At 42.0% G+C, this 27,895-nt stretch overlaps 1 protein-coding gene across 1 annotated transcript in view; it reads right to left on the bottom strand.

Annotated features, from left to right (window-relative positions):
• LOC116061136 (collagen alpha-1(I) chain-like) overlaps positions 1–27,008 on the bottom strand; it is a 34,162-nt gene extending 7,154 nt beyond the window's left edge. Inside the window, exons 1-20 of the mRNA XM_035997281.1 lie at positions 26,871–27,008; positions 24,078–24,136; positions 22,468–22,584; positions 21,326–21,451; positions 20,157–20,285; positions 19,758–19,883; positions 18,547–18,675; positions 18,149–18,274; positions 16,430–16,555; positions 16,034–16,162; positions 13,865–13,990; positions 13,469–13,597; positions 11,303–11,428; positions 10,907–11,035; positions 8,739–8,864; positions 8,343–8,471; positions 6,177–6,302; positions 5,781–5,909; positions 3,613–3,738; positions 3,217–3,303 (exon numbers count right to left, since the gene is read on the bottom strand). Coding sequence (XP_035853174.1) covers positions 3,217–3,303; positions 3,613–3,738; positions 5,781–5,909; positions 6,177–6,302; positions 8,343–8,471; positions 8,739–8,864; positions 10,907–11,035; positions 11,303–11,428; positions 13,469–13,597; positions 13,865–13,990; positions 16,034–16,162; positions 16,430–16,555; positions 18,149–18,274; positions 18,547–18,675; positions 19,758–19,883; positions 20,157–20,285; positions 21,326–21,451; positions 22,468–22,584; positions 24,078–24,136; positions 26,871–26,893 — 2,323 coding nt within the window. The 5' untranslated portion in view covers positions 26,894–27,008. The remainder of the gene's footprint in view (positions 1–3,216; positions 3,304–3,612; positions 3,739–5,780; positions 5,910–6,176; positions 6,303–8,342; positions 8,472–8,738; positions 8,865–10,906; positions 11,036–11,302; positions 11,429–13,468; positions 13,598–13,864; positions 13,991–16,033; positions 16,163–16,429; positions 16,556–18,148; positions 18,275–18,546; positions 18,676–19,757; positions 19,884–20,156; positions 20,286–21,325; positions 21,452–22,467; positions 22,585–24,077; positions 24,137–26,870) is intronic.
• Positions 27,009–27,895: the final 887 nt, after the last annotated feature.

The following is a 27,895-nucleotide window of genomic DNA, read 5'->3' as shown; positions in this document are numbered from 1 at the left end:
TTGCACTTTCAGGGAGACTTGGGCCTAACACATTCAGCCAGTAGGAACAGAAGAACACACCAGAATAGGCCTATTTAGTAAGCAGGATTTGATGGCAGCATTCCTACACTTATAAAATTCAATTCAATGTGGAAGTAATCCAAGTATTCTGAATACATTACTCAGATTGAGTAATTTAACAGAATATGTTACAAATTACATTTTTGGGCATTTATTCTGTATTCTGTAACAGAATATGTTTTGAAAGTATCCTTCCCAACACTGCCCATGGCATGGGTAACTTGCAAAGCTGTGAAGGCACCATTAATACCAAAAGGTACACTCAGGAGCAACATATGCTGCCATCCAAGCAAAGTCTTTGTTAGGGACGTCACTGCTTATTTCAGCAAGACAATGCCAAGCCACATTCTGTATGTGTTACAACAGTGTGGCTTCATAGTAAAAGAGTGTGGGTACTAGACTGGTCTGCCTGTAGTCCAGACCTATCTCCCATTGAAAATGTGTGGCACATTATATGAAGCACAAAGTACGACAACAGAGACCCCAGACTGTTGAGCAACTTAAGTTGTACATCAAGCAAGAATGGGAAAGAGTTCCACCTACAAAGCTTCAACAATTAGTGTCCTTCCTTCCCTAATGCTTATTGGTTGTTGTTAAAAGGAAAGGTGATGTAACACAGTAGTAAACATGCCACTGCCCAAGATTTTAGGACGTGTTGTAGGCATCAAATTCAAAATGAGTGAATATTTGCAAAAAAAACAATAAAGTTTATCAGTTTGAACAATAAATATCTTGTCTTTGTAGTGTATTCAACTGAATATAGGTTGAAAAGGATTTGCAAATCATTGTGTTTTTATTATATAACGACCCAACTTGATTGGAATTGGGGTTTGTATTATTCAAGCTTCTGAACTTATCTTGCTGACCTCCATGTGTCAGTGTAGACAAGAAAAGAAGTATAACTGAGTAACAATAAGGCTTGCTAATCACAAATCTCCAACCACATTGTCAGAATATCTTGAAGGAAAATGCTGAGTCTTTATACAGTAAGACATATGTTGCTTTGAGGAGGAGAGTTAAGAAAATAAGACTGTTGGACACTTAGCACTACCTGTTTCAGTGAGCTTTTTGAGGCCAATTGACCAGTAATTGATGTCATGTGTGGGACCGCATACTTGACCTGAAACCAAAGACAGAAAAGATTAGTCCAAGAGGGTTCAAGTGTAAAGATACAATTCAACCTTCTAAACTAATCATGCTTAGCTTCATGAGCCAGTGGACACAAGTAAATTAGTAGAACTGAGCAGCAAGTAAAGCTTGCCAATCAGAACGTTGTGGAATGCGATTGCCTCAATGCCTTGAAGACAAATGCTGAGTCTTTGGATGGTGAGACAAATTAACTCTGGGATGTACACAGGAGAGCTAAGCAAACTACAACTGCTAGCAGTTATAACGGGGTCCAAGCCTCTTCGGTGCTAGTCGCCCCCAACGACCCGGGGAGCATGCAAATGCGAAACCCAAAGTGGAACGATGGGGAGGCAAACGTCAGGAAAAATTGAGAGGTGTGAGATGCAAGGTCTGTGGTACATTGCCAGTGCAAATATCCCATTAACACTGATTGAGTAAAAGGGCCAAAACTGGTCTATGTTGACTATAGCGCCCCCTAATCGTTGCCAAATTTGGCACAGAGCCTCAGAATGGCATGCCAAATGAGCATCATAAGTTTCATGTTGATAGCAATTACTACGGCAGAGCAATTGCAATCGCAAATTTCCCATTTACATGCATTGAGTTATCGGCCAAAACACATAAACGTTGATTATAGCGCCCCCTAACGGCGGAGCTTCGCCAAATTTGGTACAGAGCATCGTGGTGTGATGTTGAACATGTTTCTTGCCAATAAAATTTAATTTGGCTAAGATATGATAAAGTTTGTGTTTAGTAGCTAGCTAGGAAAATTAGTTTGGTTGTAAAATGCGCATAGTTTAACGTAGCAAAATTCTTTTGATAACTCTTGGTCATGTCCATCTGGAGATGCTACCTACCAGGTTTCGTGGAGATCGGTCACACAGCCAAGGAGGAGTTAGAAAAAGTTGGTTTTGCATATTGCATGATATTGCGAAAAACTTCTTAGCAGAAATGAGTGTGGCTGGGATATAATCAGATTCAGCTCGATTAAAGGAACACGTGGATGTAAGGGTTTCTTATGTTCAATGTGTAATGTGGGAGTTATAGGCAAAAACACGTTTGACGTCATTATAGTGCCACCTAGTGGTCCATATGTGTAATTTTTGACATGTGAAGTTCATGAACCATTGTACATCTACACTGTTATTTTGAAGTTGCTTACATTAGTGTAAATGGTGAATCCAAACCAGTGTCCCATAGGACTTTGACAAATCAGTACCCCACTGCAGGTGTGGCCTCAGGAGTGGCCCTAGATGGCACCCTCAAAATTTCATAGAATTTGGATGAGCCAATCATGAGATATCAACTTTTTGTGCTTTCAGCGCCAACTAGTGGCCAATTTTTTTAAAATTTGTTGTGGAGCCCCAAAGGGTCATTGCAAACAAGAAGCTAAAGGTTCATGTTGATAAAGTTTATTTTGGCTGAGAGATGGCAAAGTTTGTGTTGTCATAGCTAGCTACACAAATTTGTTTGTGCGTAATATGCGCAATTTTCATCCGATAAAAATTCTTTTGAAAGGTTTTTGTCATGTTGGTTGGGAGATGCTACCTACCAGGTTTCGTGCAGATCGGTCGCACGTTCTAGGAGGAGTTGGAAAAAGTAGGTTTAAAATAAATCCAGATTTTTCGCATATAAAAGTCGGGGCGGAAATGGGCGTGGCCTATATCTCGAGATTTAGCTGAATTCAGGGAACGTGTGGATACGTGCAGTTTCAATGTGCAATGTACGGTTTGGGAGTTATAAGGCCAAACACGTTTTTTTTCTGCTATAGCTCCAACTAGTGGTGCAAGTGGCTGAAATGTTTTGTCTGAGGTCCTTGCTGGGATCTAGACCAGTCCTGAAAATGGCACCCCCCACCATGTATTGTTTAGGCTGTAGCATGACTTTTAGAAGGAGAAAAATAAAAAGAAGAAACCTTAGGAAAACAATAGGGTTCCACAGCCCTGCTGTGTGAACCACGAGCTTTGCTACGGTGGTTCCCAGCCCCCTCGGGCATGGACCCCTTATAAAGTTTGGTTGTAGACTTACCACCACTTGTTGCAGGAAGCTGTTTGGCAGGATAAGTGACTAGGCCACCAGAGTTGGAGGTTGCTGGAGCGTTAACAACCTGGAAGCCTGGAGGAACAATGCCTGTGTTACTGCTTTGTTGACCTCAAACTGAAGACAAGATAAGATTTGTGCAGGAGGGGTTGAGTGTAAAGTAAAAATTCAAGCTTCTGAACTAATCATGCTAAGCTTTATATGTCAGTGTAGACAAGTAAAGAAATAGAACCGAGTAGCAATAAAGCTGGCTAATCAGAAAGCTGGAATAAAATTCTCTTAATGCCTTAAAGGCAGTTGCTGAGTCTTTACATAGTAAGACATCTTTTGCTTTGACTGTACACAGGAGAGTTTCGAAAATAAAACTGTGGGAGGGAGACTTACCACCACCTGTTGGAGGAAGCTTATTGCCAGGAAGAGTGACTTGGCCACCAGAGTTTGAGGATGCAGGAGGGGGAAGATACCAGTAACCACCGGTGTTAGGTGTTTGACCACCTACTTGAGCTTGACCTGAAACCAAAGACAGATAAGAATAGGCCAAGAGGGTTCGAGTGTAAAGATACAATTCAACCTTCTAAACTAATCATGCTTAGCTTCATGAGCCAGTGCACACAAGTAAATTAGTAGAACTGAGCAGCAAATAAAGCTTGCCAATCAGAACGTTGTGGAATGCGATTGCCTCAATGCCTTGAAGACAAATGCTGAGTCTTTGGATAGCGAGACAAATTAACTCCGGGATGTACACAGGAGAGCTAAGCAAACTACAACTGCTAGCAGTTATAACGGGGTCCAAGCCTCTTCGGCGCTAGTCGCCCCCAACGACCCGGGGAGCATGCAAATGCGAAACCCAAAGTGGAACGATGGGGAGGCAAACGTCAGGAAAAATTGAGAGGTGTGAGATGCAAGGTCTGTGGTACATTGCCAGTGCAAATATCCCATTAACATTGATTGAGTAAAAGGGCCAAAACTGGTCTATGTTGACTATAGCACCCCCTAATCGTTGCCAAATTTGGCACAGAGCCTCAGAATGGCATGCCAAACGAGCATCATAAGTTTCATGTTGATAGCAATTACTACGGCAGAGCAATTGCAATCGCAAATTTCCCATTTACATGCATTGAGTTATTGGCCAAAACACATAAACGTTGATTATAGCGCCCCCTAACGGCAGAGCTTCGCCAAATTTGGTACAGACCATCGTGGTGTGATGTTGAACATGTTTCCTGCCAATAAAATTTAATTTGGCCAACATATGATAAAGTTTGTGTTTAGTAGCTAGCTAGGAAAATTTGTTTGGTTGTAAAATGCGCATAGTTTAACGTAGCAAAATTCTTTTGATAACTCTTGGTCATGTCCATCTGGAGATACAACCTACCAGGTTTCGTGGAGATCGGTCACACGGCCAAGGAGGAGTTAGAAAAAGTTGGTTTTGCATATTGCATGATATTGCGAAAAACTTCTTAGCAGAAATGAGTGTGGCTTATATCATCAGATTCAGCTCGATTAAAGGAACACGTGGATGTAAGGGTTTATTATGTGCAATGTGTAATGTGGGAGTTATAGGCAAAAACACGTTTGACGTCATTATAGCGCCACCTAGTGATCCATATGTGTAATTTTTGACATGTGAAGTCCATGAAACATTGTACATCTACACTGTTATTTTGAAGTTGCTTACATTAGTGTAAATGGTGAATCCAAACCTGCGTCCCATAGGCCACGCCCACTTTGACAAATCAGTACCCCACTGCAGGTGTGGCCTCAGGAGTGGCCCTAGATGGTACCAACAAAATTTTGTAGAAATTGGATGAGCCAATCATGAGATTTCAACTTTTTGTGCTTTCAGCGCCAACTAGTTGACAATTTTTGTCAAATTTGTTGTGGAGCCCCAAAGGGTCATGGCTAACAAGAAGCTAAAGGTTCATTTTGATGAAGTTTATTTTGGCTGAGAGATGGCAAAGTTTGTGTTGTCATAGCTAGCTACACAAATTTGTTTGTGCGTAATATGCGCAATTTTCATCCGATAAAAATTCTTTTGAAAGGTTTTTGTCATGTTGGTTGGGAGATGCTACCTACCAGGTTTCGTGCAGATCGGTCGCACGTTCTAGGAGGAGTTGGAAAAAGTATGTTTAAAATAAATCCAGATTTTTCGCATATAAAAGTCGGGGTGGAAATGGGCGTGGCCTATATCACGAGATTTAGCTGAATTCAGGGAACGTGTGGATACATGCAGTTTTAATGTGCAATGTACGGTTTGGGAGTTATAAGGCCAAACACGTTTTTTTTCTGCTATAACTCCAACTATTGGTGCAAGTGGCTGAAATGTTTTGTCTGAGGTCCTTGCTGGGATCTAGACCAGTCCTGAAAATGGCACCCCCCACCATGTATGGTTTAGGCTGTAGCATGACTTTTAGAAGGAGAAAAATAAAAAGAAGAAACCTTAGGAAAACAATAGGGTTCCACAGCCCTGCTGTGTGAACCACGAGCTTTGCTACGGTGGTTCCCAGCCCCCTCGGGCATGGACCCCTTATAAAGTTTGGTTGTAGACTTACCACCACTTGTTGCAGGAAGCTGTTTGGCAGGATAAGTGACTAGGCCACCAGAGTTGGAGGTTGCTGGAGCGTTAACAACCTGGAAGCCTGGAGGAACAATGCCTGTGTTACTGCTTTGTTGACCTGAAACTGAAGACAAGATAAGATTTGTGCAGGAGGGGTTGAGTGTAAAGTAAAAATTCAAGCTTCTGAACTAATCATGCTAAGCTTTATATGTCAGTGTAGACAAGTAAAGAAGTAGAACCGAGTAGCAATAAAGCTGGCTAATCAGAAAGCTGGAATAAAATGCTCTTAATGCCTTAAAGGCAGTTGCTGAGTCTTTACATAGTAATACATCTTTTGCTTTGACTGTACTCAGGAGAGTTTCTAAAATAAAACTGTGGGAGGAAGACTTACCACCACCTGTTGGAGGAAGCTTATTGCCAGGAAGAGTGACTTGGCCACCAGAGTTTGAGGATGCAGGAGGGGGAAAATACCAGTAACCACCGGTGTTAGGTGTTTGACCACCTACTTGAGCTTGACCTGAAACCAAAGACAGATAAGAATAGGCCAAGAGGGTTCGAGTGTAAAGATACAATTCAACCTTCTAAACTAATCATGCTTAGCTTCATGAGCCAGTGCACACAAGTAAATTAGTAGAACTGAGCAGCAAATAAAGCTTGCCAATCAGAACGTTGTGGAATGCGATTGCCTCAATGCCTTGAAGACAAATGCTGAGTCTTTGGATAGCGAGACAAATTAACTCTGGGATGTACACAGGAGAGCTAAGCAAACTACAACTGCTAGCAGTTATAACGGGGTCCAAGCCTCTTCGGCGCTAGTCGCCCCCAACGACCCGGGGAGCATGCAAATGCGAAACCCAAAGTGGAACGATGGGGAGGCAAACGTCAGGAAAAATTGAGAGGTGTGAGATGCAAGGTCTGTGGTACATTGCCAGTGCAAATATCCCATTAACACTGATTGAGTAAAAGGGCCAAAACTGGTCTATGTTGACTATAGCGCCCCCTAATCGTTGCCAAATTTGGCACAGAGCCTCAGAATGGCATGCCAAATGAGCATCATAAGTTTCATGTTGATAGCAATTACTACGGCAGAGCAATTGCAATCGCAAATTTCCCATTTACATGCATTGAGTTATCGGCCAAAACACATAAACGTTGATTATAGCGCCCCCTAACGGCGGAGCTTCGCCAAATTTGGTACAGAGCATCGTGGTGTGATGTTGAACATGTTTCTTGCCAATAAAATTTAATTTGGCCAACATATGATAAAGTTTGTGTTTAGTAGCCAGCTAGGAAAATTAGTTTGGTTGTAAAATGCGCATAGTTTAACGTAGCAAAATTCTTTTGATAACTCTTGGTCATGTCCATCTGGAGATACAACCTACCAGGTTTCGTGGAGATCGGTCACACGGCCAAGGAGGAGTTAGAAAAAGTTGGTTTTGCATATTGCATGATATTGCGAAAAACTTCTTAGCAGAAATGAGTGTGGCTTATATCATCAGATTCAGCTCGATTAAAGGAACACGTGGATGTAAGGGTTTCTTATGTTCAATGTGTAATGTGGGAGTTATAGGCAAAAACACGTTTGACGTCATTATAGCGCCACCTAGTGGTCCATATGTGTATTTTTTGACATGTGAAGTTCATGAACCATTGTACATCTACACTGTTATTTTGAAGTTGCTTACATTAGTGTAAATGGTGAATCCAAACCTGCGTCCCATAGGCCACGCCCACTTTGACAAATCAGTACCCCACTGCAGGTGTGGCCTCAGGAGTGGCCCTAGATGGCACCCTCAAAATTTTGTAGAAATTGGATGAGCCAATCATGAGATATCAACTTTTTGTGCTTTCAGCACCAACTAGTGGCTAATTTTTGTCAAATTTGTTGTGGAGCCCCAAAGGGTCATGGCTAACAAGAAGCTAAAGGTTCATTTTGATGAAGTTTATTTTGGCTGAGAGATGGCAAAGTTTGTGTTGTCATAGCTAGCTACACATTTGTTTGTGCGTAATATGCGCAATTTTCATCCGATAAAAATTCTTTTGAAAGGTTTTTGTCATGTTGGTTGGGAGATGCTACCTACCAGGTTTCGTGCAGATCGGTCGCACGTTCTAGGAGGAGTTGGAAAAAGTATGTTTAAAATAAATCCAGATTTTTCGCATATAAAAGTCGGGGTGGAAATGGGCGTGGCCTATATCACGAGATTTAGCTGAATTCAGGGAACGTGTGGATACATGCAGTTTTAATGTGCAATGTACGGTTTGGGAGTTATAAGGCCAAACACGTTTTTTTTCTGCTATAACTCCAACTATTGGTGCAAGTGGCTGAAATGTTTTGTCTGAGGTCCTTGCTGGGATCTAGACCAGTCCTGAAAATGGCACCCCCCACCATGTATGGTTTAGGCTGTAGCATGACTTTTAGAAGGAGAAAAATAAAAAGAAGAAACCTTAGGAAAACAATAGGGTTCCACAGCCCTGCTGTGTGAACCACGAGCTTTGCTACGGTGGTTCCCAGCCCCCTCGGGCATGGACCCCTTATAAAGTTTGGTTGTAGACTTACCACCACTTGTTGCAGGAAGCTGTTTGGCAGGATAAGTGACTAGGCCACCAGAGTTGGAGGTTGCTGGATGGTTAACAACCTGGAAGCCTGGAGGAACAATGCCTGTGTTACTGCTTTGTTGACCTGAAACTGAAGACAAGATAAGATTTGTGCAGGAGGGGTTGAGTGTAAAGTAAAAATTCAAGCTTCTGAACTAATCATGCTAAGCTTTATATGTCAGTGTAGACAAGTAAAGAAGTAGAACCGAGTAGCAATAAAGCTGGCTAATCAGAAAGCTGGAATAAAATGCTCTTAATGCCTTAAAGGCAGTTGCTGAGTCTTTACATAGTAATACATCTTTTGCTTTGACTGTACTCAGGAGAGTTTCTAAAATAAAACTGTGGGAGGAAGACTTACCACCACCTGTTGGAGGAAGCTTATTGCCAGGAAGAGTGACTTGGCCACCAGAGTTTGAGGATGCAGGAGGGGGAAAATACCAGTAACCACCGGTGTTAGGTGTTTGACCACCTACTTGAGCTTGACCTGAAACCAAAGACAGATAAGAATAGGCCAAGAGGGTTCGAGTGTAAAGATACAATTCAACCTTCTAAACTAATCATGCTTAGCTTCATGAGCCAGTGCACACAAGTAAATTAGTAGAACTGAGCAGCAAATAAAGCTTGCCAATCAGAACGTTGTGGAATGCGATTGCCTCAATGCCTTGAAGACAAATGCTGAGTCTTTGGATAGCGAGACAAATTAACTCTGGGATGTACACAGGAGAGCTAAGCAAACTACAACTGCTAGCAGTTATAACGGGGTCCAAGCCTCTTCGGCGCTAGTCGCCCCCAACGACCCGGGGAGCATGCAAATGCGAAACCCAAAGTGGAACGATGGGGAGGCAAACGTCAGGAAAAATTGAGAGGTGTGAGATGCAAGGTCTGTGGTACATTGCCAGTGCAAATATCCCATTAACACTGATTGAGTAAAAGGGCCAAAACTGGTCTATGTTGACTATAGCGCCCCCTAATCGTTGCCAAATTTGGCACAGAGCCTCAGAATGGCATGCCAAATGAGCATCATAAGTTTCATGTTGATAGCAATTACTACGGCAGAGCAATTGCAATCGCAAATTTCCCATTTACATGCATTGAGTTATCGGCCAAAACACATAAACGTTGATTATAGCGCCCCCTAACGGCGGAGCTTCGCCAAATTTGGTACAGAGCATCGTGGTGTGATGTTGAACATGTTTCTTGCCAATAAAATTTAATTTGGCCAACATATGATAAAGTTTGTGTTTAGTAGCCAGCTAGGAAAATTAGTTTGGTTGTAAAATGCGCATAGTTTAACGTAGCAAAATTCTTTTGATAACTCTTGGTCATGTCCATCTGGAGATACAACCTACCAGGTTTCGTGGAGATCGGTCACACGGCCAAGGAGGAGTTAGAAAAAGTTGGTTTTGCATATTGCATGATATTGCGAAAAACTTCTTAGCAGAAATGAGTGTGGCTTATATCATCAGATTCAGCTCGATTAAAGGAACACGTGGATGTAAGGGTTTCTTATGTTCAATGTGTAATGTGGGAGTTATAGGCAAAAACACGTTTGACGTCATTATAGCGCCACCTAGTGGTCCATATGTGTATTTTTTGACATGTGAAGTTCATGAACCATTGTACATCTACACTGTTATTTTGAAGTTGCTTACATTAGTGTAAATGGTGAATCCAAACCTGCGTCCCATAGGCCACGCCCACTTTGACAAATCAGTACCCCACTGCAGGTGTGGCCTCAGGAGTGGCCCTAGATGGCACCCTCAAAATTTTGTAGAAATTGGATGAGCCAATCATGAGATTTCAACTTTTTGTGCTTTCAGCACCAACTAGTGGCTAATATTTGTCAAATTTGTTGTGGAGCCCCAAAGGGTCATGGCTAACAAGAAGCTAAAGGTTCATTTTGATGAAGTTTATTTTGGCTGAGAGATGGCAAAGGTTTGTGTTGTCATAGCTAGCTACACATTTGTTTGTGCGTAATATGCGCAATTTTCATCCGATAAAAATTCTTTTGAAAGGTTTTTGTCATGTTGGTTGGGAGATGCTACCTACCAGGTTTCGTGCAGATCGGTCGCACGTTCTAGGAGGAGTTGGAAAAAGTATGTTTAAAATAAATCCAGATTTTTCGCATATAAAAGTCGGGGTGGAAATGGCCGTGGCCTATATCACGAGATTTAGCTGAATTCAGGGAACGTGTGGATACGTGCAGTTTTAATGTGCAATGTACGGTTTGGGAGTTATAAGGCCAAACACGTTTTTTTTTCTGCTATAACTCCAACTATTGGTGCAAGTGGCTGAAATGTTTTGTCTGAGGTCCTTGCTGGGATCTAGACCAGTCCTGAAAATGGCACCCCCCACCATGTATGGTTTAGGCTGTAGCATGACTTTTAGAAGGAGAAAAATAAAAAGAAGAAACCTTAGGAAAACAATAGGGTTCCACAGCCCTGCTGTGTGAACCACGAGCTTTGCTACGGTGGTTCCCAGCCCCCTCGGGCATGGACCCCTTATAAAGTTTGGTTGTAGACTTACCACCACTTGTTGCAGGAAGCTGTTTGGCAGGATAAGTGACTAGGCCACCAGAGTTGGAGGTTGCTGGATGGTTAACAACCTGGAAGCCTGGAGGAACAATGCCTGTGTTACTGCTTTGTTGACCTGAAACTGAAGACAAGATAAGATTTGTGCAGGAGGGGTTGAGTGTAAAGTAAAAATTCAAGCTTCTGAACTAATCATGCTAAGCTTTATATGTCAGTGTAGACAAGTAAAGAAGTAGAACCGAGTAGCAATAAAGCTGGCTAATCAGAAAGCTGGAATAAAATGCTCTTAATGCCTTAAAGGCAGTTGCTGAGTCTTTACATAGTAATACATCTTTTGCTTTGACTGTACTCAGGAGAGTTTCTAAAATAAAACTGTGGGAGGAAGACTTACCACCACCTGTTGGAGGAAGCTTATTGCCAGGAAGAGTGACTTGGCCACCAGAGTTTGAGGATGCAGGAGGGGGAAAATACCAGTAACCACCGGTGTTAGGTGTTTGACCACCTACTTGAGCTTGACCTGAAACCAAAGACAGATAAGAATAGGCCAAGAGGGTTCGAGTGTAAAGATACAATTCAACCTTCTAAACTAATCATGCTTAGCTTCATGAGCCAGTGCACACAAGTAAATTAGTAGAACTGAGCAGCAAATAAAGCTTGCCAATCAGAACGTTGTGGAATGCGATTGCCTCAATGCCTTGAAGACAAATGCTGAGTCTTTGGATAGCGAGACAAATTAACTCTGGGATGTACACAGGAGAGCTAAGCAAACTACAACTGCTAGCAGTTATAACGGGGTCCAAGCCTCTTCGGCGCTAGTCGCCCCCAACGACCCGGGGAGCATGCAAATGCGAAACCCAAAGTGGAACGATGGGGAGGCAAACGTCAGGAAAAATTGAGAGGTGTGAGATGCAAGGTCTGTGGTACATTGCCAGTGCAAATATCCCATTAACACTGATTGAGTAAAAGGGCCAAAACTGGTCTATGTTGACTATAGCGCCCCCTAATCGTTGCCAAATTTGGCACAGAGCCTCAGAATGGCATGCCAAATGAGCATCATAAGTTTCATGTTGATAGCAATTACTACGGCAGAGCAATTGCAATCGCAAATTTCCCATTTACATGCATTGAGTTATCGGCCAAAACACATAAACGTTGATTATAGCGCCCCCTAACGGCGGAGCTTCGCCAAATTTGGTACAGAGCATCGTGGTGTGATGTTGAACATGTTTCTTGCCAATAAAATTTAATTTGGCCAACATATGATAAAGTTTGTGTTTAGTAGCCAGCTAGGAAAATTAGTTTGGTTGTAAAATGCGCATAGTTTAACGTAGCAAAATTCTTTTGATAACTCTTGGTCATGTCCATCTGGAGATACAACCTACCAGGTTTCGTGGAGATCGGTCACACGGCCAAGGAGGAGTTCGAAAAAGTTGGTTTTGCATATTGCATGATATTGCGAAAAACTTCTTAGCAGAAATGAGTGTGGCTTATATCATCAGATTCAGCTCGATTAAAGGAACACGTGGATGTAAGGGTTTCTTATGTCCAATGTGTAATGTGGGAGTTATAGGCAAAAACACGTTTGACGTCATTATAGTGCCACCTAGTGGTCCATATGTGTAATTTTTGACATGTGAAGTTCATGAACCATTGTACATCTACACTGTTATTTTGAAGTTGCTTACATTAGTGTAAATGGTGAATCCAAACCTGCGTCCCATAGGCCACGCCCACTTTGACAAATCAGTACCCCACTGCAGGTGTGGCCTCAGGAGTGGCCCTAGATGGCACCCTCAAAATTTTGTAGAAATTGGATGAGCCAATCATGAGATATCAACTTTTTGTGCTTTCAGCACCAACTAGTGGCTAATTTTTGTCAAATTTGTTGTGGAGCCCCAAAGGGTCATGGCTAACAAGAAGCTAAAGGTTCATTTTGATGAAGTTTATTTTGGCTGAGAGATGGCAAAGTTTGTGTTGTCATAGCTAGCTACACATTTGTTTGTGCGTAATATGCGCAATTTTCATCCGATAAAAATTCTTTTGAAAGGTTTTTGTCATGTTGGTTGGGAGATGCTACCTACCAGGTTTCGTGCAGATCGGTCGCACGTTCTAGGAGGAGTTGGAAAAAGTAGGTTTAAAATAAATCCAGATTTTTCGCATATAAAAGTCGGGGTGGAAATGGGCGTGGCCTATATCACGAGATTTAGCTGAATTCAGGGAACGTGTGGATACATGCAGTTTTAATGTGCAATGTACGGTTTGGGAGTTATAAGGCCAAACACGTTTTTTTTCTGCTATAACTCCAACTATTGGTGCAAGTGGCTGAAATGTTTTGTCTGAGGTCCTTGCTGAGATCTAGACCAGTCCTGAAAATGGCACCCCCCACCATGTATGGTTTAGGCTGTAGCATGACTTTTAGAAGGAGAAAAATAAAAAGAAGAAACCTTAGGAAAACAATAGGGTTCCACAGCCCTGCTGTGTGAACCACGAGCTTTGCTACGGTGGTTCCCAGCCCCCTCGGGCATGGACCCCTTATAAAGTTTGGTTGTAGACTTACCACCACTTGTTGCAGGAAGCTGTTTGGCAGGATAAGTGACTAGGCCACCAGAGTTGGAGGTTGCTGGAGCGTTAACAACCTGGAAGCCTGGAGGAACAATGCCTGTGTTACTGCTTTGTTGACCTGAAACTGAAGACAAGATAAGATTTGTGCAGGAGGGGTTGAGTGTAAAGTAAAAATTCAAGCTTCTGAACTAATCATGCTAAGCTTTATATGTCAGTGTAGACAAGTAAAGAAGTAGAACCGAGTAGCAATAAAGCTGGCTAATCAGAAAGCTGTAATAAAATGCTCTTAATGCCTTAAAGGCAGTTGCTGAGTCTTTACATAGTAATACATCTTTTGCTTTGACTGTACACAGGAGAGTTTCGAAAATAAAACTGTGGGAGGGAGACTTACCACCACCTGTTGGAGGAAGCTTATTGCCAGGAAGAGTGACTTGGCCACCAGAGTTTGAGGATGCAGGAGGGGGAAAATACCAGTAACCACCGGTGTTAGGTGTTTGACCACCTACTTGAGCTTGACCTGAAACCAAAGACAGATAAGAATAGGCCAAGAGGGTTCGAGTGTAAAGATACAATTCAACCTTCTAAACTAATCATGCTTAGCTTCATGAGCCAGTGCACACAAGTAAATTAGTAGAACTGAGCAGCAAATAAAGCTTGCCAATCAGAACGTTGTGGAATGCGATTGCCTCAATGCCTTGAAGACAAATGCTGAGTCTTTGGATAGTGAGACAAATTAACTCTGGGATGTACACAGGAGAGCTAAGCAAACTACAACTGCTAGCAGTTATAACGGGGTCCAAGCCTCTTCGGCGCTAGTCGCCCCCAACGACCCGGGGAGCATGCAAATGCGAAACCCAAAGTGGAACGATGGGGAGGCAAACGTCAGGAAAAATTGAGAGGTGTGAGATGCAAGGTCTGTGGTACATTGCCAGTGCAAATATCCCATTAACACTGATTGAGTAAAAGGGCCAAAACTGGTCTATGTTGACTATAGCGCCCCCTAATCGTTGCCAAATTTGGCACAGAGCCTCAGAATGGCATGCCAAACGAGCATCATAAGTTTCATGTTGATAGCAATTACTACGGCAGAGCAATTGCAATCGCAAATTTCCCATTTACATGCATTGAGTTATCGGCCAAAACACATAAACGTTGATTATAGCGCCCCCTAACGGCGGAGCTTCGCCAAATTTGGTACAGAGCATCGTGGTGTGATGTTGAACATGTTTCTTTCGAATAAAATTTAATTTGGCCAACATATGATAAAGTTTGTGTTTAGTAGCTAGCTAGGAAAATTAGTTTGGTTGTAAAATGCGCATAGTTTAACATAGCAAAATTCTTTTGATAACTCTTGGTCATGTCCATCTGGAGATACAACCTACCAGGTTTCGTGGAGATCAGTCACACGGCCAAGGAGGAGTTCGAAAAAGTTGGTTTTGCATATTGCATGATATTGCGAAAAACTTCTTAGCAGAAATGAGTGTGGCTTATATCATCAGATTCAGCTCGATTAAAGGAACACGTGGATGTAAGGGTTTCTTATGTTCAATGTGTAATGTGGGAGTTATAGGCAAAAACACGTTTGACGTCATTATAGCGCCACCTAGTGGTCCGTATGTGTATTTTTTGACATGTGAAGTTCATGAACCATTGTACATCTACACTGTTATTTTGAATTTGCTTACATTAGTGTAAATGGTGAATCCAAACCTGCGTCCCATAGGCCACGCCCACTTTGACAAATCAGTACCCCACTGCAGGTGTGGCCTCAGGAGTGGCCCTAGATGGCACCCTCAAAATTTTGTAGAAATTGGATGAGCCAATCATGAGATATCAACTTTTTGTGCTTTCAGCGCCAACTAGTGGCTAATTTTTGTCAAATTTGTTGTGGAGCCCCAAAGGGTCATGGCTAACAAGAAGCTAAAGGTTCATTTTGATGAAGTTTATTTTGGCTGAGAGATGGCAAAGTTTGTGTTGTCATAGCTAGCTACACAAATTTGTTTGTGCGTAATATGCGCAATTTTCATCCGATAAAAATTCTTTTGAAAGGTTTTTGTCATGTTGGTTGGGAGATGCTACCTACCAGGTTTCGTGCAGATCGGTCGCACGTTCTAGGAGGAGTTGGAAAAAGTAGGTTTAAAATAAATCCAGATTTTTCGCATATAAAAGTCGGGGTGGAAATGGGCGTGGCCTATATCACGAGATTTAGGTGAATTCAGGGAACGTGTGGATACATGCAGTTTTAATGTGCAATGTACGGTTAGGGAGTTATAAGGCCAAACACGTTTCTTTTCTGCTATAACTCCAACTATTGGTGCAAGTGGCTGAAATGTTTTGTCTGAGGTCCTTGCTGGGATCTAGACCAGTCCTGAAAATTGCACCCCCCCACCATGTATGGTTTAGGCTGTAGCATGACTTTTAGAAGGAGAAAAATAAAAAGAAGAAACCTTAGGAAAACAATAGGGTTCCACAGCCCTGCTGTGTGAACCACGAGCTTTGCTACGGTGGTTCCCAGCCCCCTCGGGCATGGACCCCTTATAAAGTTTGGTTGTAGACTTACCACCACTTGTTGCAGGAAGCTGTTTGGCAGGATAAGTGACTAGGCCACCAGAGTTGGAGGTTGCTGGAGCGTTAACAACCTGGAAGCCTGGAGGAACAATGCCTGTGTTACTGCTTTGTTGACCTGAAACTGAAGACAAGATAAGATTTGTGCAGGAGGGGTTGAGTGTAAAGTAAAAATTCAAGCTTCTGAACTAATCATGCTAAGCTTTATATGTCAGTGTAGACAAGTAAAGAAGTAGAACCGAGTAGCAATAAAGCTGGCTAATCAGAAAGCTGGAATAAAATGCTCTTAATGCCTTAAAGGCAGTTGCTGAGTCTTTACATATTAAGACATCTTTTGCTTTGACTGTACACAGGAGAGTTTCGAAAATAAAACTGTGGGAGGGAGACTTACCACCACCTGTTGGAGGAAGCTTATTGGCAGGATAAGTGACTTGGCCACCAGAGTTTGAGGATGCAGGAGGGGGAAGATACCAGTAACCACCGGTGTTAGGTGTTTGACCACCTACTTGAGCTTGACCTGAAACCAAAGACAGATAAGAATAGGCCAAGAGGGTTCGAGTGTAAAGATACAATTCAACCTTCTAAACTAATCATGCTTAGCTTCATGAGCCAGTGCACACAAGTAAATTAGTAGAACTGAGCAGCAAATAAAGCTTGCCAATCAGAACGTTGTGGAATGCGATTGCCTCAATGCCTTGAAGACAAATGCTGAGTCTTTGGATAGCGAGACAAATTAACTCTGGGATGTACACAGGAGAGCTAAGCAAACTACAACTGCTAGCAGTTATAACGGGGTCCAAGCCTCTTCGGCGCTAGTCGCCCCCAACGACCCGGGGAGCATGCAAATGCGAAACCCAAAGCGGAACGATGGGGAGGCAAATGTCAGGAAATATTGAGAGGTGTGAGATGCAAGGTCTGTGGTACATTGCCATTGCAAATATCCAATTAACACTGATTGAGTAAAAGGGCCAAAACTGGTCTATGTTGACTATAGCGCCCCCTAATCTTTGCCAAATTTGGCACAGAGCCTCAGAATGGCATGCCAAACGAGCATCATAAGTTTCATGTTGATAGCAATTACTACGGCAGAGCAATTGCAATCGCAAATTTCCCATTTACATGCATTGAGTTATCGGCCAAAACACATAAACGTTGATTATAGCGCCCCCTAACGGCAGAGCTTCGCCAAATTTGGTACAGAGCATCGTGGTGTGATGTTGAACATGTTTCTTGCCAATAAAATTTAATTTGGCCAACATATGATAAAGTTTGTGTTTGGTAGCTAGCTAGGAAAATTAGTTTGGTTGTAAAATGCGCATAGTTTAACGTAGCAAAATTCTTTTGATAACTCTTGGTCATGTCCATCTGGAGATGCTACCTACCAGGTTTCGTGGAGATCGGTCACACAGCCAAGGAGGAGTTCGAAAAAGTTGGTTTTGCATATTGCATGATATTGCGAAAAACTTCTTAGCAGAAATGAGTGTGGCTTATATCATCAGATTCAGCTCGATTAAAGGAACACGTGGATGTAAGGGTTTCTTATGTGCAATGTGTAATGTGGGAGTTATAGGCAAAAACACGTTTGATATTATAGCGCCACCTAGTGGTCCGTATGTGTAATTTTTGGCGTGTAAAGTCCATCAACCATTGTACATCTACACTGTTATTTTGAAGTTGCTCACATTAGTGTAAGTGTCGAATCCAAACCTGGGTCCCATAGGCCACGCCCACTTTGACAAATCAGTACCCCACTGCAGGTGTGGCATCAGGAGTGGCCCTAGATGGTACCCTCACAATTTCGTAGAAATTGCATGAGCCGTTCATGAGATATAAACTTTTTGTACTTGTAGCGCCAACTTGTTGCGGTTACCTCCAGGATCTGTGCTAAGCTAGGCTAGCGGTGGGGGCGTTAGACAGAGTTACAGCACGCACGGAGATGAGAAGGGTACGTATGGACTTATCTAACTCTGGGGGATACGGTGAATAAGACAAAGTCCCAATAAGTCGGCTTGTTCCTTTAAATGCAGTTGCTGAGTCTTCACACAGTAAGACATCTTTTGCTTTGACTGTACACAGGAGAGTGTTGAAAATAAAATTGTGGGAGACTTACCACCATCTGTTGGAGGAAGCTTATTGCCAGGATGAGTGACTTGGCCACCAGAGTTTGAGGATGCAGGACGGTAAACATACCAGTAACTACCGATGTCAGGTGTTTGACCGCCTACTTGAACTTGACCTGAAACCAAAGACAGATAAGAATAGTCAAAGAGGTTTTGAGTGTAAATATACAAATCAACCTTCTAAACTAATCATGATTAGCTTCATGAGCCAGTGCACACAAGTAAAGAAGAGAACTGAGTAGCAAGTAAAGCTTGCCAATCAGAACGTAGTGGAATATGATTGTCTCAGTGCCTTGAAGACAAATGCTGAGTCTTTGGATAGTGAGACAACATCACTCTGGGCTGTACACAGGAGAGCTAAGCAAATAAAGATTGATTGTAGACTTACCACCACTTGTTGCAGGATGCTGTTGGGCAGGATAAGTGACTTGGCTACCAGTGTTGGAGGGTGGAGGAGGGTCAACAACCTGGAAGCCTGGAGGAACAATGCCTGTGTTACTGCTTTGTTGACCTGAAACTGAAGACAAGATAAGATTTGTGCAGGAAGGGTTGAGTGTAAAGTAAAAATTCAAGCTTCTGAACTAATCATGCTAAGCTTTATATGTCAGTGTAGACAAGTAAAGAAGTAGAACCGAGTAGCAATAAAGCTGGCTAATCAGAAATCTGGAATAAAATGCTCTTAATGCATTAAGGGAACACGCCGACTTATTGGGACTTTAGCTCATTCACCGTATCCCCCAGAGTTAGACAAGTTCATACACACCCTTCTCATCTCCGTGCATGTTGTAACTCTGTCTGACGCCCCCACTGTTAGCCTGTTTAGCACAGATCCTGGAGGTAACCGGCTCCATCTAGCCTACTGCTCCCAATAAGTGACAAAATAACCCCAGCATTTTCCTATTTACATGTTGTGATTTGTATAGTCACAGCGTGTATAAATAACAACGTCACATGACACACAGCCATCTTCTAACCGTATACATACTGGGAACTATATTCTCAGAAGGCGAAGTACTGCTACTTCTGCTACTTGGGCGGAGTGATTTGCTTGCAGCACCCGAGTGCTTCGCCTTCCTGAGAATATAGTTCCCAGTATGTATACGGTTAGAAGATGGCTGTGTGTCATGTGACGTTATTTGTACATGCTGTGACTATACAAATTACAACATGTAAATAGGAAAATGTTAGCGTTATTTTGTCACTTATTGGGAGCAGTAGGCTAGTTGGAGCCGGTTACCTCCAGGATCTGTGCTAAGCTAGGCTAGTTGGAGCAGGTTACCTCCAGGATCTGTGCTAAGCTAGGCTAGATGGAGCCGGTTACCTCCAGGATCTGTGCTAAGCTAGGCTAGATGGAGCCGGTTACCTCCAGGATCTGTGCTAAGCTAGGCTAGCGGTGGGGGCGGCAGAGTTACAGCACGCACGGAGATGAGAAGGGTATGTATGGACTTATCTAACTCTGGGGGATACGGGGAATAAGCTAAAGTCCCAATAAGTTGGCGTGTTCCTTTAAAGGCAGTTGCTGAGTCTTTACATAGTAAGACATCTTTTGCTTTGACTGTACAAAGGAGAGTGTCGAAAATAAAATTGTGGGAGACTTACCACCACCTGTTGGAGGAAGCTTATTGCCAGGATGAGTGACTTGGCCACCAGAGTTTGAGGATGCAGGATGGGAAACATACCAGTAACTACCGATGTCAGGTGTTTGACCACCTACTTGAACTTGACCTGAAACCAAAGACAGATAAGAATAGTCAAAGAGGGTTTGAGTGTAAAAATACAATTCAACCTTCTAAACTAATCATGATTAGCTTCATGAGCCAGTGCACACAAGTAAAGAAGTAGAACTGAGTAGCAAGTAAAGCTTGCCAATCAGAACGTAGTGGAATACGATTGTCTCAATGCCTTGAAGACAAAGGCTGAGTCTTTGGATAGTGAGACAACATCACTCTGGGCTGTACACAGGAGAGCTAAGCAAATAAAGATTGATTGTAGACTTACCACCACTTGTTGCAGGAAGCTGTTTGGCAGGATAAGTGACTTGGCTACCAGTGTTGGAGGGTGGAGGAGGGTCAACAACCTGGAAGCCTGGAGGAACAATGCCTGTGTTACTGCTTTGTTGACCTGAAACTGAAGACAAGATAAGATTTGTGCAGGAAGGGTTGAGTGTAAAGTAAAAATTCAAGCTTGTGAACTAATCATGCTAAGCTTTATATGTCAGTGTAGACAAGTAAAGAAGTAGAACTGAGTAGCAATAAAGCTGGCTAATCAGAAATCTGGAATAAAATGCTCTTAATGCATTAAGGGAACACGCCGACTTATTGGGACTTTAGCTCATTCACCGTATCCCCCAGAGTTAGACAAGTTCATACACACCCTTCTCATCTCCGTGCATGTTGTAACTCTGTCTGACGCCCCCACCGTTAGCCTGTTTAGCACAGATCCTGGAGGTAACCGGCTCCATCTAGCCCACTGCTCCCAATAAGTGACAAAATAACCCCAGCATTTTCCTGTTTACATGTTGTGATTTGTATAGTCACAGCGTGTACAAATAACAACGTCACATGACACACAGCCATCTTCTAACCGTATACATACTGGGAACTATATTCTCAGAAGGCGAAGTACTGCTACTTCTGCTACTTGGGCGGAGTGATTTGCTTGCAGCACCCGAGTGCTTCGCCTTCCTGAGAATATAGTTCCCAGTATGTATACGGTTAGAAGATGGCTGTGTGTCATGTGACGTTATTTGTACATGCTGTGACTATACAAATTACAACATGTAAATAGGAAAATGTTAACGTTATTTTGTCACTTATTGGGAGCAGTAGGCTAGTTGGAGCCGGTTACCTCCAGGATCTGTGCTAAGCTAGGCTAGTTGGAGCAGGTTACCTCCAGGATCTGTGCTAAGCTAGGCTAGATGGAGCCGGTTACCTCTAGGATCTGTGCTAAGCTAGGCTAGCGGTGGGGGCGGCAGAGTTACAGCACGCACGGAGATGAGAAGGGTATGTATGGACTTATCTAACTCTGGGGGATACGGGGAATAAGCTAAAGTCCAAATAAGTTGGCATGATCCTTTAAAGGCAGTTGCTGAGTCTTCACATAGTAAGACATCTTTCGCTTTGACTGTACACAGGAGAGTGTCGAAAATAAAATTGTGGGAGACTTACCACCACCTGTTGGAGGAAGCTTATTGCCAGGAAGAGTGACTTGGCCACCAGAGTTTGAAGATGCAGGAGGGGGAAGATACCAGTAACCACCGGTGTCAGGTGTTTGACCACCTACTTGAACTTCATCTGAAACCAAAGACAGATAAGAATAGGCCAAGAGGGTTTGAGTGTAAAAATACAATTCAACCTTCTAAACTAATCATGCTTAGCTTCATGAGCCAGTGCACACAAGTAAATTAGTAGAACTGAGTAGCAAATAAAGCTTGCCAATCAGAACGTTGTGGAATGCGATTGCCTCAATGCCTTGAAGACAAATGCTGAGTCTTTGGATAGTGACACAAATTCACTCTGCGCTGTACACAGGAGAGCTAAGCAAATAAAGATTGATTGTAGACTTACCACCACCTGTTTCAGGAAGATTTTTGGTAGAATAAGTGACTCGTCCACCAGATTTGGACTTTGTAGGAGCGGCAATATACTGGAAGCCTGGAGGAACAATGCCATAGGGAAAAGGTCCATCACCAATCCCGCCGGTGACAGAAAACAGATATAATTTATCAAGGAGGGGTTGAGTGTGAAGTTTAAATTCAAGCTTCTAAACTAAACATTGCTAAGCTTCATGAGACATTGTAGACAAAGAAAAAGTAGACCTGAATAGCCAATAAAGCTTGCCAATCAAAACTCTGGGATAAAATGGTCTCAATGCCTTGAAGACAGATGCTTAGTCTTTGAGTAGTAAGACACCTTTTGCTTTGTAAAATAAGGCTTTACACAGGAAATAAGATTGTGGGAGCCTTACGACCACCTGTTCCAGGGGGCATTTTGGCAGGATAAGAGAGTTGGAGTTGGAGGTTGGCCGCAAACTGGAAGCTTTGATCAGCACCGGCAGCTGTGTTACTACTTACTTACTGTATCCAGGAGGGGTTGAGTTAAAATTAAAGCTTCTGAACTATCTATGCTAAGCTTCATGAGTCAGTGCCGAGAAGTAAAAAAGTAGACCTAAATTGCAAATCATGCTTGCTAATTAGAAGTCTGGAATAAAATGGTCTCAATTCCTTAAAAGACAAATGCTGAGTGAGACAACTTCACTTTGGGCTGTACACAGGAGAGCTTAGTAAAATAAAGATAGTTGGGAGACTTACCACCACCTGTTGCAGGGTACTTGACAAAAGGAAGACTTCGTGGAGAAGGAGCAGCTCCATCATCAGAAGCAGATTCACCACCAGAGCTTGAGGGTAAATTGTAGGGATATTGGTATTCTAGACAGACAGATTTAAGGTGTTAATAAACTACTGCATCTAATACATGCTTAAATTTAAAGTTCCTATTCTTGAAATTCCTTGATCATTTGTTTTAGCAATTGCAACTATCAGGGGCGGAGCTAGACTCTCAGTACAGTGGGGGCGGAGCTAGACTCTCAGTACAGTGGGGGCGGAGCTAGACTCTCAGTACAGTGGGGGCGGAGCTTCATCATGGGGCCCTCTGCTACCAAGTCATTTTAAAATTAAAACCGTTAAAAAAACGAAAAAATATCTGAATGCAGGTTATAATGTATCACTTGTTGAGCCAAGTCAGCCTATATGTCAAATAAAATACAAAGAAAAGACACAATTTTTGACAAGTTTGTGTTGACAAACAAACAAAGAAAGCAGTTTGCCATTCCAGTAAAAATGTTTCAGCACCACGGACAGAGACAGCTGGTGGACAGAGACAGCTGACGGACAGAGACAGCTGTTGGACAGAGACAGATGATGGACAGAGACAGATGATGGACAGAGACAGCTGTTGGACAGAGACAGCTGTTGGACAGAGACAGATGATGGACAGAGACAGCTGGTGGACAGAGACAGATGATGGACAGAGACAGATGATGGACATAGACAGATGTTGGACAGAGACAGATGATGGACAGAGACAGATGATGGACAGAGACAGCTGGTGGACAGAGACAGATGATGGACAGAGACAGCTGGTGGACAGAGACAGCTGTTGGACAGGGACAGATGATGGACAGAGACAGCTGGTGGACAGAGACAGCTGGTGGACAGAGATGGTGCTGAACAGGCCAAGTGCCACACTATATAATTGACATGGCACTATTATATATATGTTTGATAAGAAGAGCTGGATTATATCAACATGAGATCATATGCAGTAATTAGCTTCTTTCAGCTGATAATCTGCAACGTGTCACTTGGCGAGGGCCCCGTTCTCGTCAAGTGACGCAAGATCGGCGGCGTTTGAGGGGCCCCTAATTGGCATGGGGCCCTGGGGCGGCCACACCCAAGCACCCACGCTATCTCCGCTACTGGCAACTATACATTTGCACTTTGGCAACTTGATGAAATCCAAATTATGAAAGCTTAAAGCCTTTGTCAATCAAGACGTTTGGGGATTTATGGAACCAGAGGTGTACTGCTAGTTGATGAGGGTTGTCGGTAAACTGCAAGAAAAAGAAGTTGTATACCCAGTATATATATATATATCTCCTCCACTACACCACTGATAGGAACTTAGTCAGTGTTGTGCATTGTTTGAATTACCACAACATCTGAAGAACCATTGAGTTTTGGCAAATTTAAAATGATCATTAAAACATTGCCATCCAAAAACATAACCACGAAACTCAGAAAACTAAGTTCTAGGACATTTGCCTTGAGTTCTTTAAGACTGAAGATCTCTTATCTTTAATACATGTCACCTGTGTGTTTAAGAACAGTAAAAAGACGACGTGTGAAACAGGGAAACTGACCTTCTTTTAAGGGTAAACAAGCACCACTGCTCAACAACAGCACAAAGATCCAAGGAACCCTGTAAGACAGTGAGAGAGATATGTGTGAATATTATTTGTGTAATAAATGTGTAATCTGTAAATATAAAAACATTTCACAAATACAAAAAAGATTTGTGATCTCGCAAATATAAAACAGATCTGCAAATACACAAGTTCCATAAATACATAAAACACATCTGCAAGTACATTACATACATTTACAAATAAATGAAAAGCATTTGTGAACATCTTCATAACGTGTGTTGACACCTGCGCAGTTAACGACATGGGGAGCGTGCCTATGTTACCACATTTCTAAGAGTTGTTTTTTCACTGAAAATTAGGCCCTATGTTCGCACATTTCTAAGATTTTTTTCAAAATTAGGTCCTATGTTCCCACAGTTCCTTTTTCATAACTTTGTATCAGATTTGATCCCCCTTTCTCCCAATTTAGTAGCCAATTACACCCAACCTAACCTAACACTAACCCTAATTTACTTTAAAGTGCTACCAAAAAATGTTGTGGGAGGACAGGCCTTAAATTGAAGGGAAATGTAGGAACACAAGACCTATTTTTGAAAATGTCCTAGAAATGTGGGACCATTGGGCTGTGGGACCATATGGCTGTGGGACCATTGGGCTGTGGGAACATAGGGCTGTGGGAAAAATATTCAGTGAAAAAAAAATTCTTAGAAATGTGGGAACATAGGGCTGAGATCGCGACATGTCCTCTCTTATGTCCGCAGGTGCAGATAAGATGTAAATACAGCCGGTTGGGGGATTTTTATCCCATTCGTTTCTAACGATCCAACATCAACTGAGTGAAAATGAACACGTCTTCCTAACATTTACAACTTTCGATCTGTCATCTGTGAATTTTGTCTCTCTTTTGTTTTCTTTCTTCTTGTAATTCAAAAAGGCCTTTGTGGAACCCAATTGTACACCTAACGATCTGCATTTTACACACAGAGATTTTTTGAGACAAGCTTTCCTTGAGTCATGACACACACACACACACACACACACACACACACACACACACACACGCATGCATGCACGCACACACACTTTTAACTATTCAAAATGTCCTGTTTTTATATTTTGTTTTTTTATGATTACTTTTCTCTCTTGCTCTCTTTCTTTTTTTTATTTTCTTCCCTCATTTAATTGTTACTTTATGTCCCTTTTTCATAAACTATATTTTTATTAATTTTTTATTTTCTATATGCTACCTTTCGTTGAATTACTTTAAGGAACCCAACAATGCCGAGCCACTTCTGGGTTTCCGCTGCATTAGTCTAGATTTGCCAGATAAGCTTTCCTCATGAGTCATGATTCATCTTTGTTGACATTTCCAGTCCGATGTTTGTAATATTACAGCCTAGATAAGTTATATCAGTGGTTCTCATCTCTTGGGGTTAGGACCCCAAGAGTTCATGTTTATTTATGTTTTCAGATTGTTGCTTTTTGTCTTGTGAAATTATGGATTTTTTTAAATCATTAGGCCCTTTGAAAAACCCTTTAAGTGGAACAGCCTGTTATGTAATATACTTACAGAAGTGTGTTTCTTGTTTGTGAAACTTGTTTGTGTATTTGTAGTTCCCTTCTACATTTGCAAATTATTTTTGAGTTGTGTGAGAGTTTGTATTTTCAAGAGGGTAAAAACCTGACAAAGGTCCCAAAAAAACCTTGAAAAAGGCGACAAAAATTCCGAATTGTTTTTACAAAAGAAACTTGAAAAAGACAACAAAAACATTTTTAAAAATTGTCAGAACTGGGCTTTTCACCATAGGCATAATTTACGGCTTTTCACCCCCCATAAATTACGCCTATGATGAAAATTGCAGAGAAGTCATTAATTTCAATTCCAAATTTAGTTTTTTCTCTCTGTGAAAGATGAAGTTTCTGATCTTTCTGGAGGTTTCCTGGTCTGGCCCACTTGTGGCCCAGGAACTAACTTGAGTTTGATACCCCTGGATTACACATATACCTTTCTATGGTGCATACAATACTAAGCCTTTAAAATAAAAAAGTTGTCTTATTCATATATTTATACATCATGCTTTAACATGCACAGTAAATCCTTAAGCTTAACTGCATCTGTGGACAGCTACCTCAGTTGTAAGGTACATTAAAAACAATATCTTAACAACAATAACAATATGTTGGATTCATGTTAATGTATATTTTTAGACAGACTATAATTTGGCAACCCCCCTGAAGAAACTCTGAGAACCCCCTACACTCTCAGAAATGAAGGTACAGTGAGAGTACATACCATCAAAGGTACAAACATATCTCCAGCTGAGTATAAATAAGTACCTTTCTGCAGAAATTGGTACACAATGAATTATTCATGCTGAAAGGTACATATAGGTACCCCTTGAAAAGGTACATTCTCATAAATAAAGTAATAGTGAAGGTACAATCTAGTTCTTTAAGGTACAACATTCACAAATGTACCATTAGAGGTCCTATCATGTTCCCATGGGGGTAGTTCTGTAGGGTACAAATAAGTACCTTATTCAAGTCAAAGGGTAGAGAAGAGCCATTTGTACCCTTGAAGGAACATATATGTACATAAAAGGCACAAACTGTAAGGGTACTTCTTTGTACCCATTAATATGGTACAAGGTTGTTCCCCTTGGGGGTACTGCCCAAGCAATGAGCATTTGTACCTTTTTATTTTTACTTTTCTGTACCTTCATTTCTGAGAGTGTAGGGTTCCTGGACCCCCTGTTGAAGATCTCTGGTATACACCATTTAACTCACCTTAAAGACAGTCCGAACTCCATGTTAGACTTGAAGAAGGAGAAGCAGCAGCAGCTGTGGAGGTTGGAGACAGAAGCTGTGTGCTGTGAAGTAAATGTGGCTCCTCCTGTCTTATAGTGGTGCTCATTGATGACACCTGGAGCCCAATCCGTCTCTGCAACCTGCCACCAGTGGTGGAAGTGAGTATTCAGATGAATGTAGGTGCAGTAAAAAGTGCATGTGATTGGGAATTTCTATAGTGACAGACTCAACAAGAGAGAAAGTGTCTCATCAGGTTTAGTTTGTATACATTTTCACACAGACAGTATTGTTGTTTGAGATCATTCTACTTGGTTACAATGAGGAAAACATTCACGATGCTACCCTCTCATTTGTCTGCCATTCATTGGCTACTTGTGTTCGCTATTTTCATCTGATCACATGTTGATAAAGTCATCATGTTTGCTTAAACTTTACCTTGCACCGCAGAGAGGTCAGCGTGCTCCGACTAGGTCACAGCGCCTCTGTTCCTCTGTCAATCAATCAATACGTAGTTTACTTTAGGTGCTGAGTCTCCATGCAGCATGATCGTGAAACACTTTACAATTTTAAAACAACCAAATAAGATAATACAAACGTGACAATCACATTAAGGTAGACTGAAATGAATACAAAGGACAGAAGACACAGCAAGCAAATGACGTAATAAAAATAAAGTCAAAACAACCGCATTAAAAACATTAATGTTAAAGGTCCCATGACATGCTGCTCTTTGGATGCTTTTATATAGACCTTAGTGGTCCCCTAATACTGTATCTGAAGTCTCTTTATATAGACCTTAGTGGTCCCCTAATACTGTATCTGAAGTCTCTTTTATATAGACCTTAGTGGTCCCCTAATACTGTATCTGAAGTCTCTTTATATAGACCTTAGTGGTCCTCTAATACTGTATCTGAAGTCTCTTTTATATAGACCTTAGTGGTCCCCTAATACTGTATCTGAAGTCTCTTTATATAGACCTTAGTGGTCCCCTAATACTGTATCTG

Source organism: Sander lucioperca, chromosome 22 (assembly GCF_008315115.2).
Source record: "Sander lucioperca isolate FBNREF2018 chromosome 22, SLUC_FBN_1.2, whole genome shotgun sequence".
Taxonomy (NCBI): Eukaryota; Metazoa; Chordata; class Actinopteri; order Perciformes; family Percidae; genus Sander; species Sander lucioperca.
The sequence above is the reverse complement of the archived record's forward strand: the minus strand, read 5'-3'. Positions and strand labels throughout refer to the sequence as shown.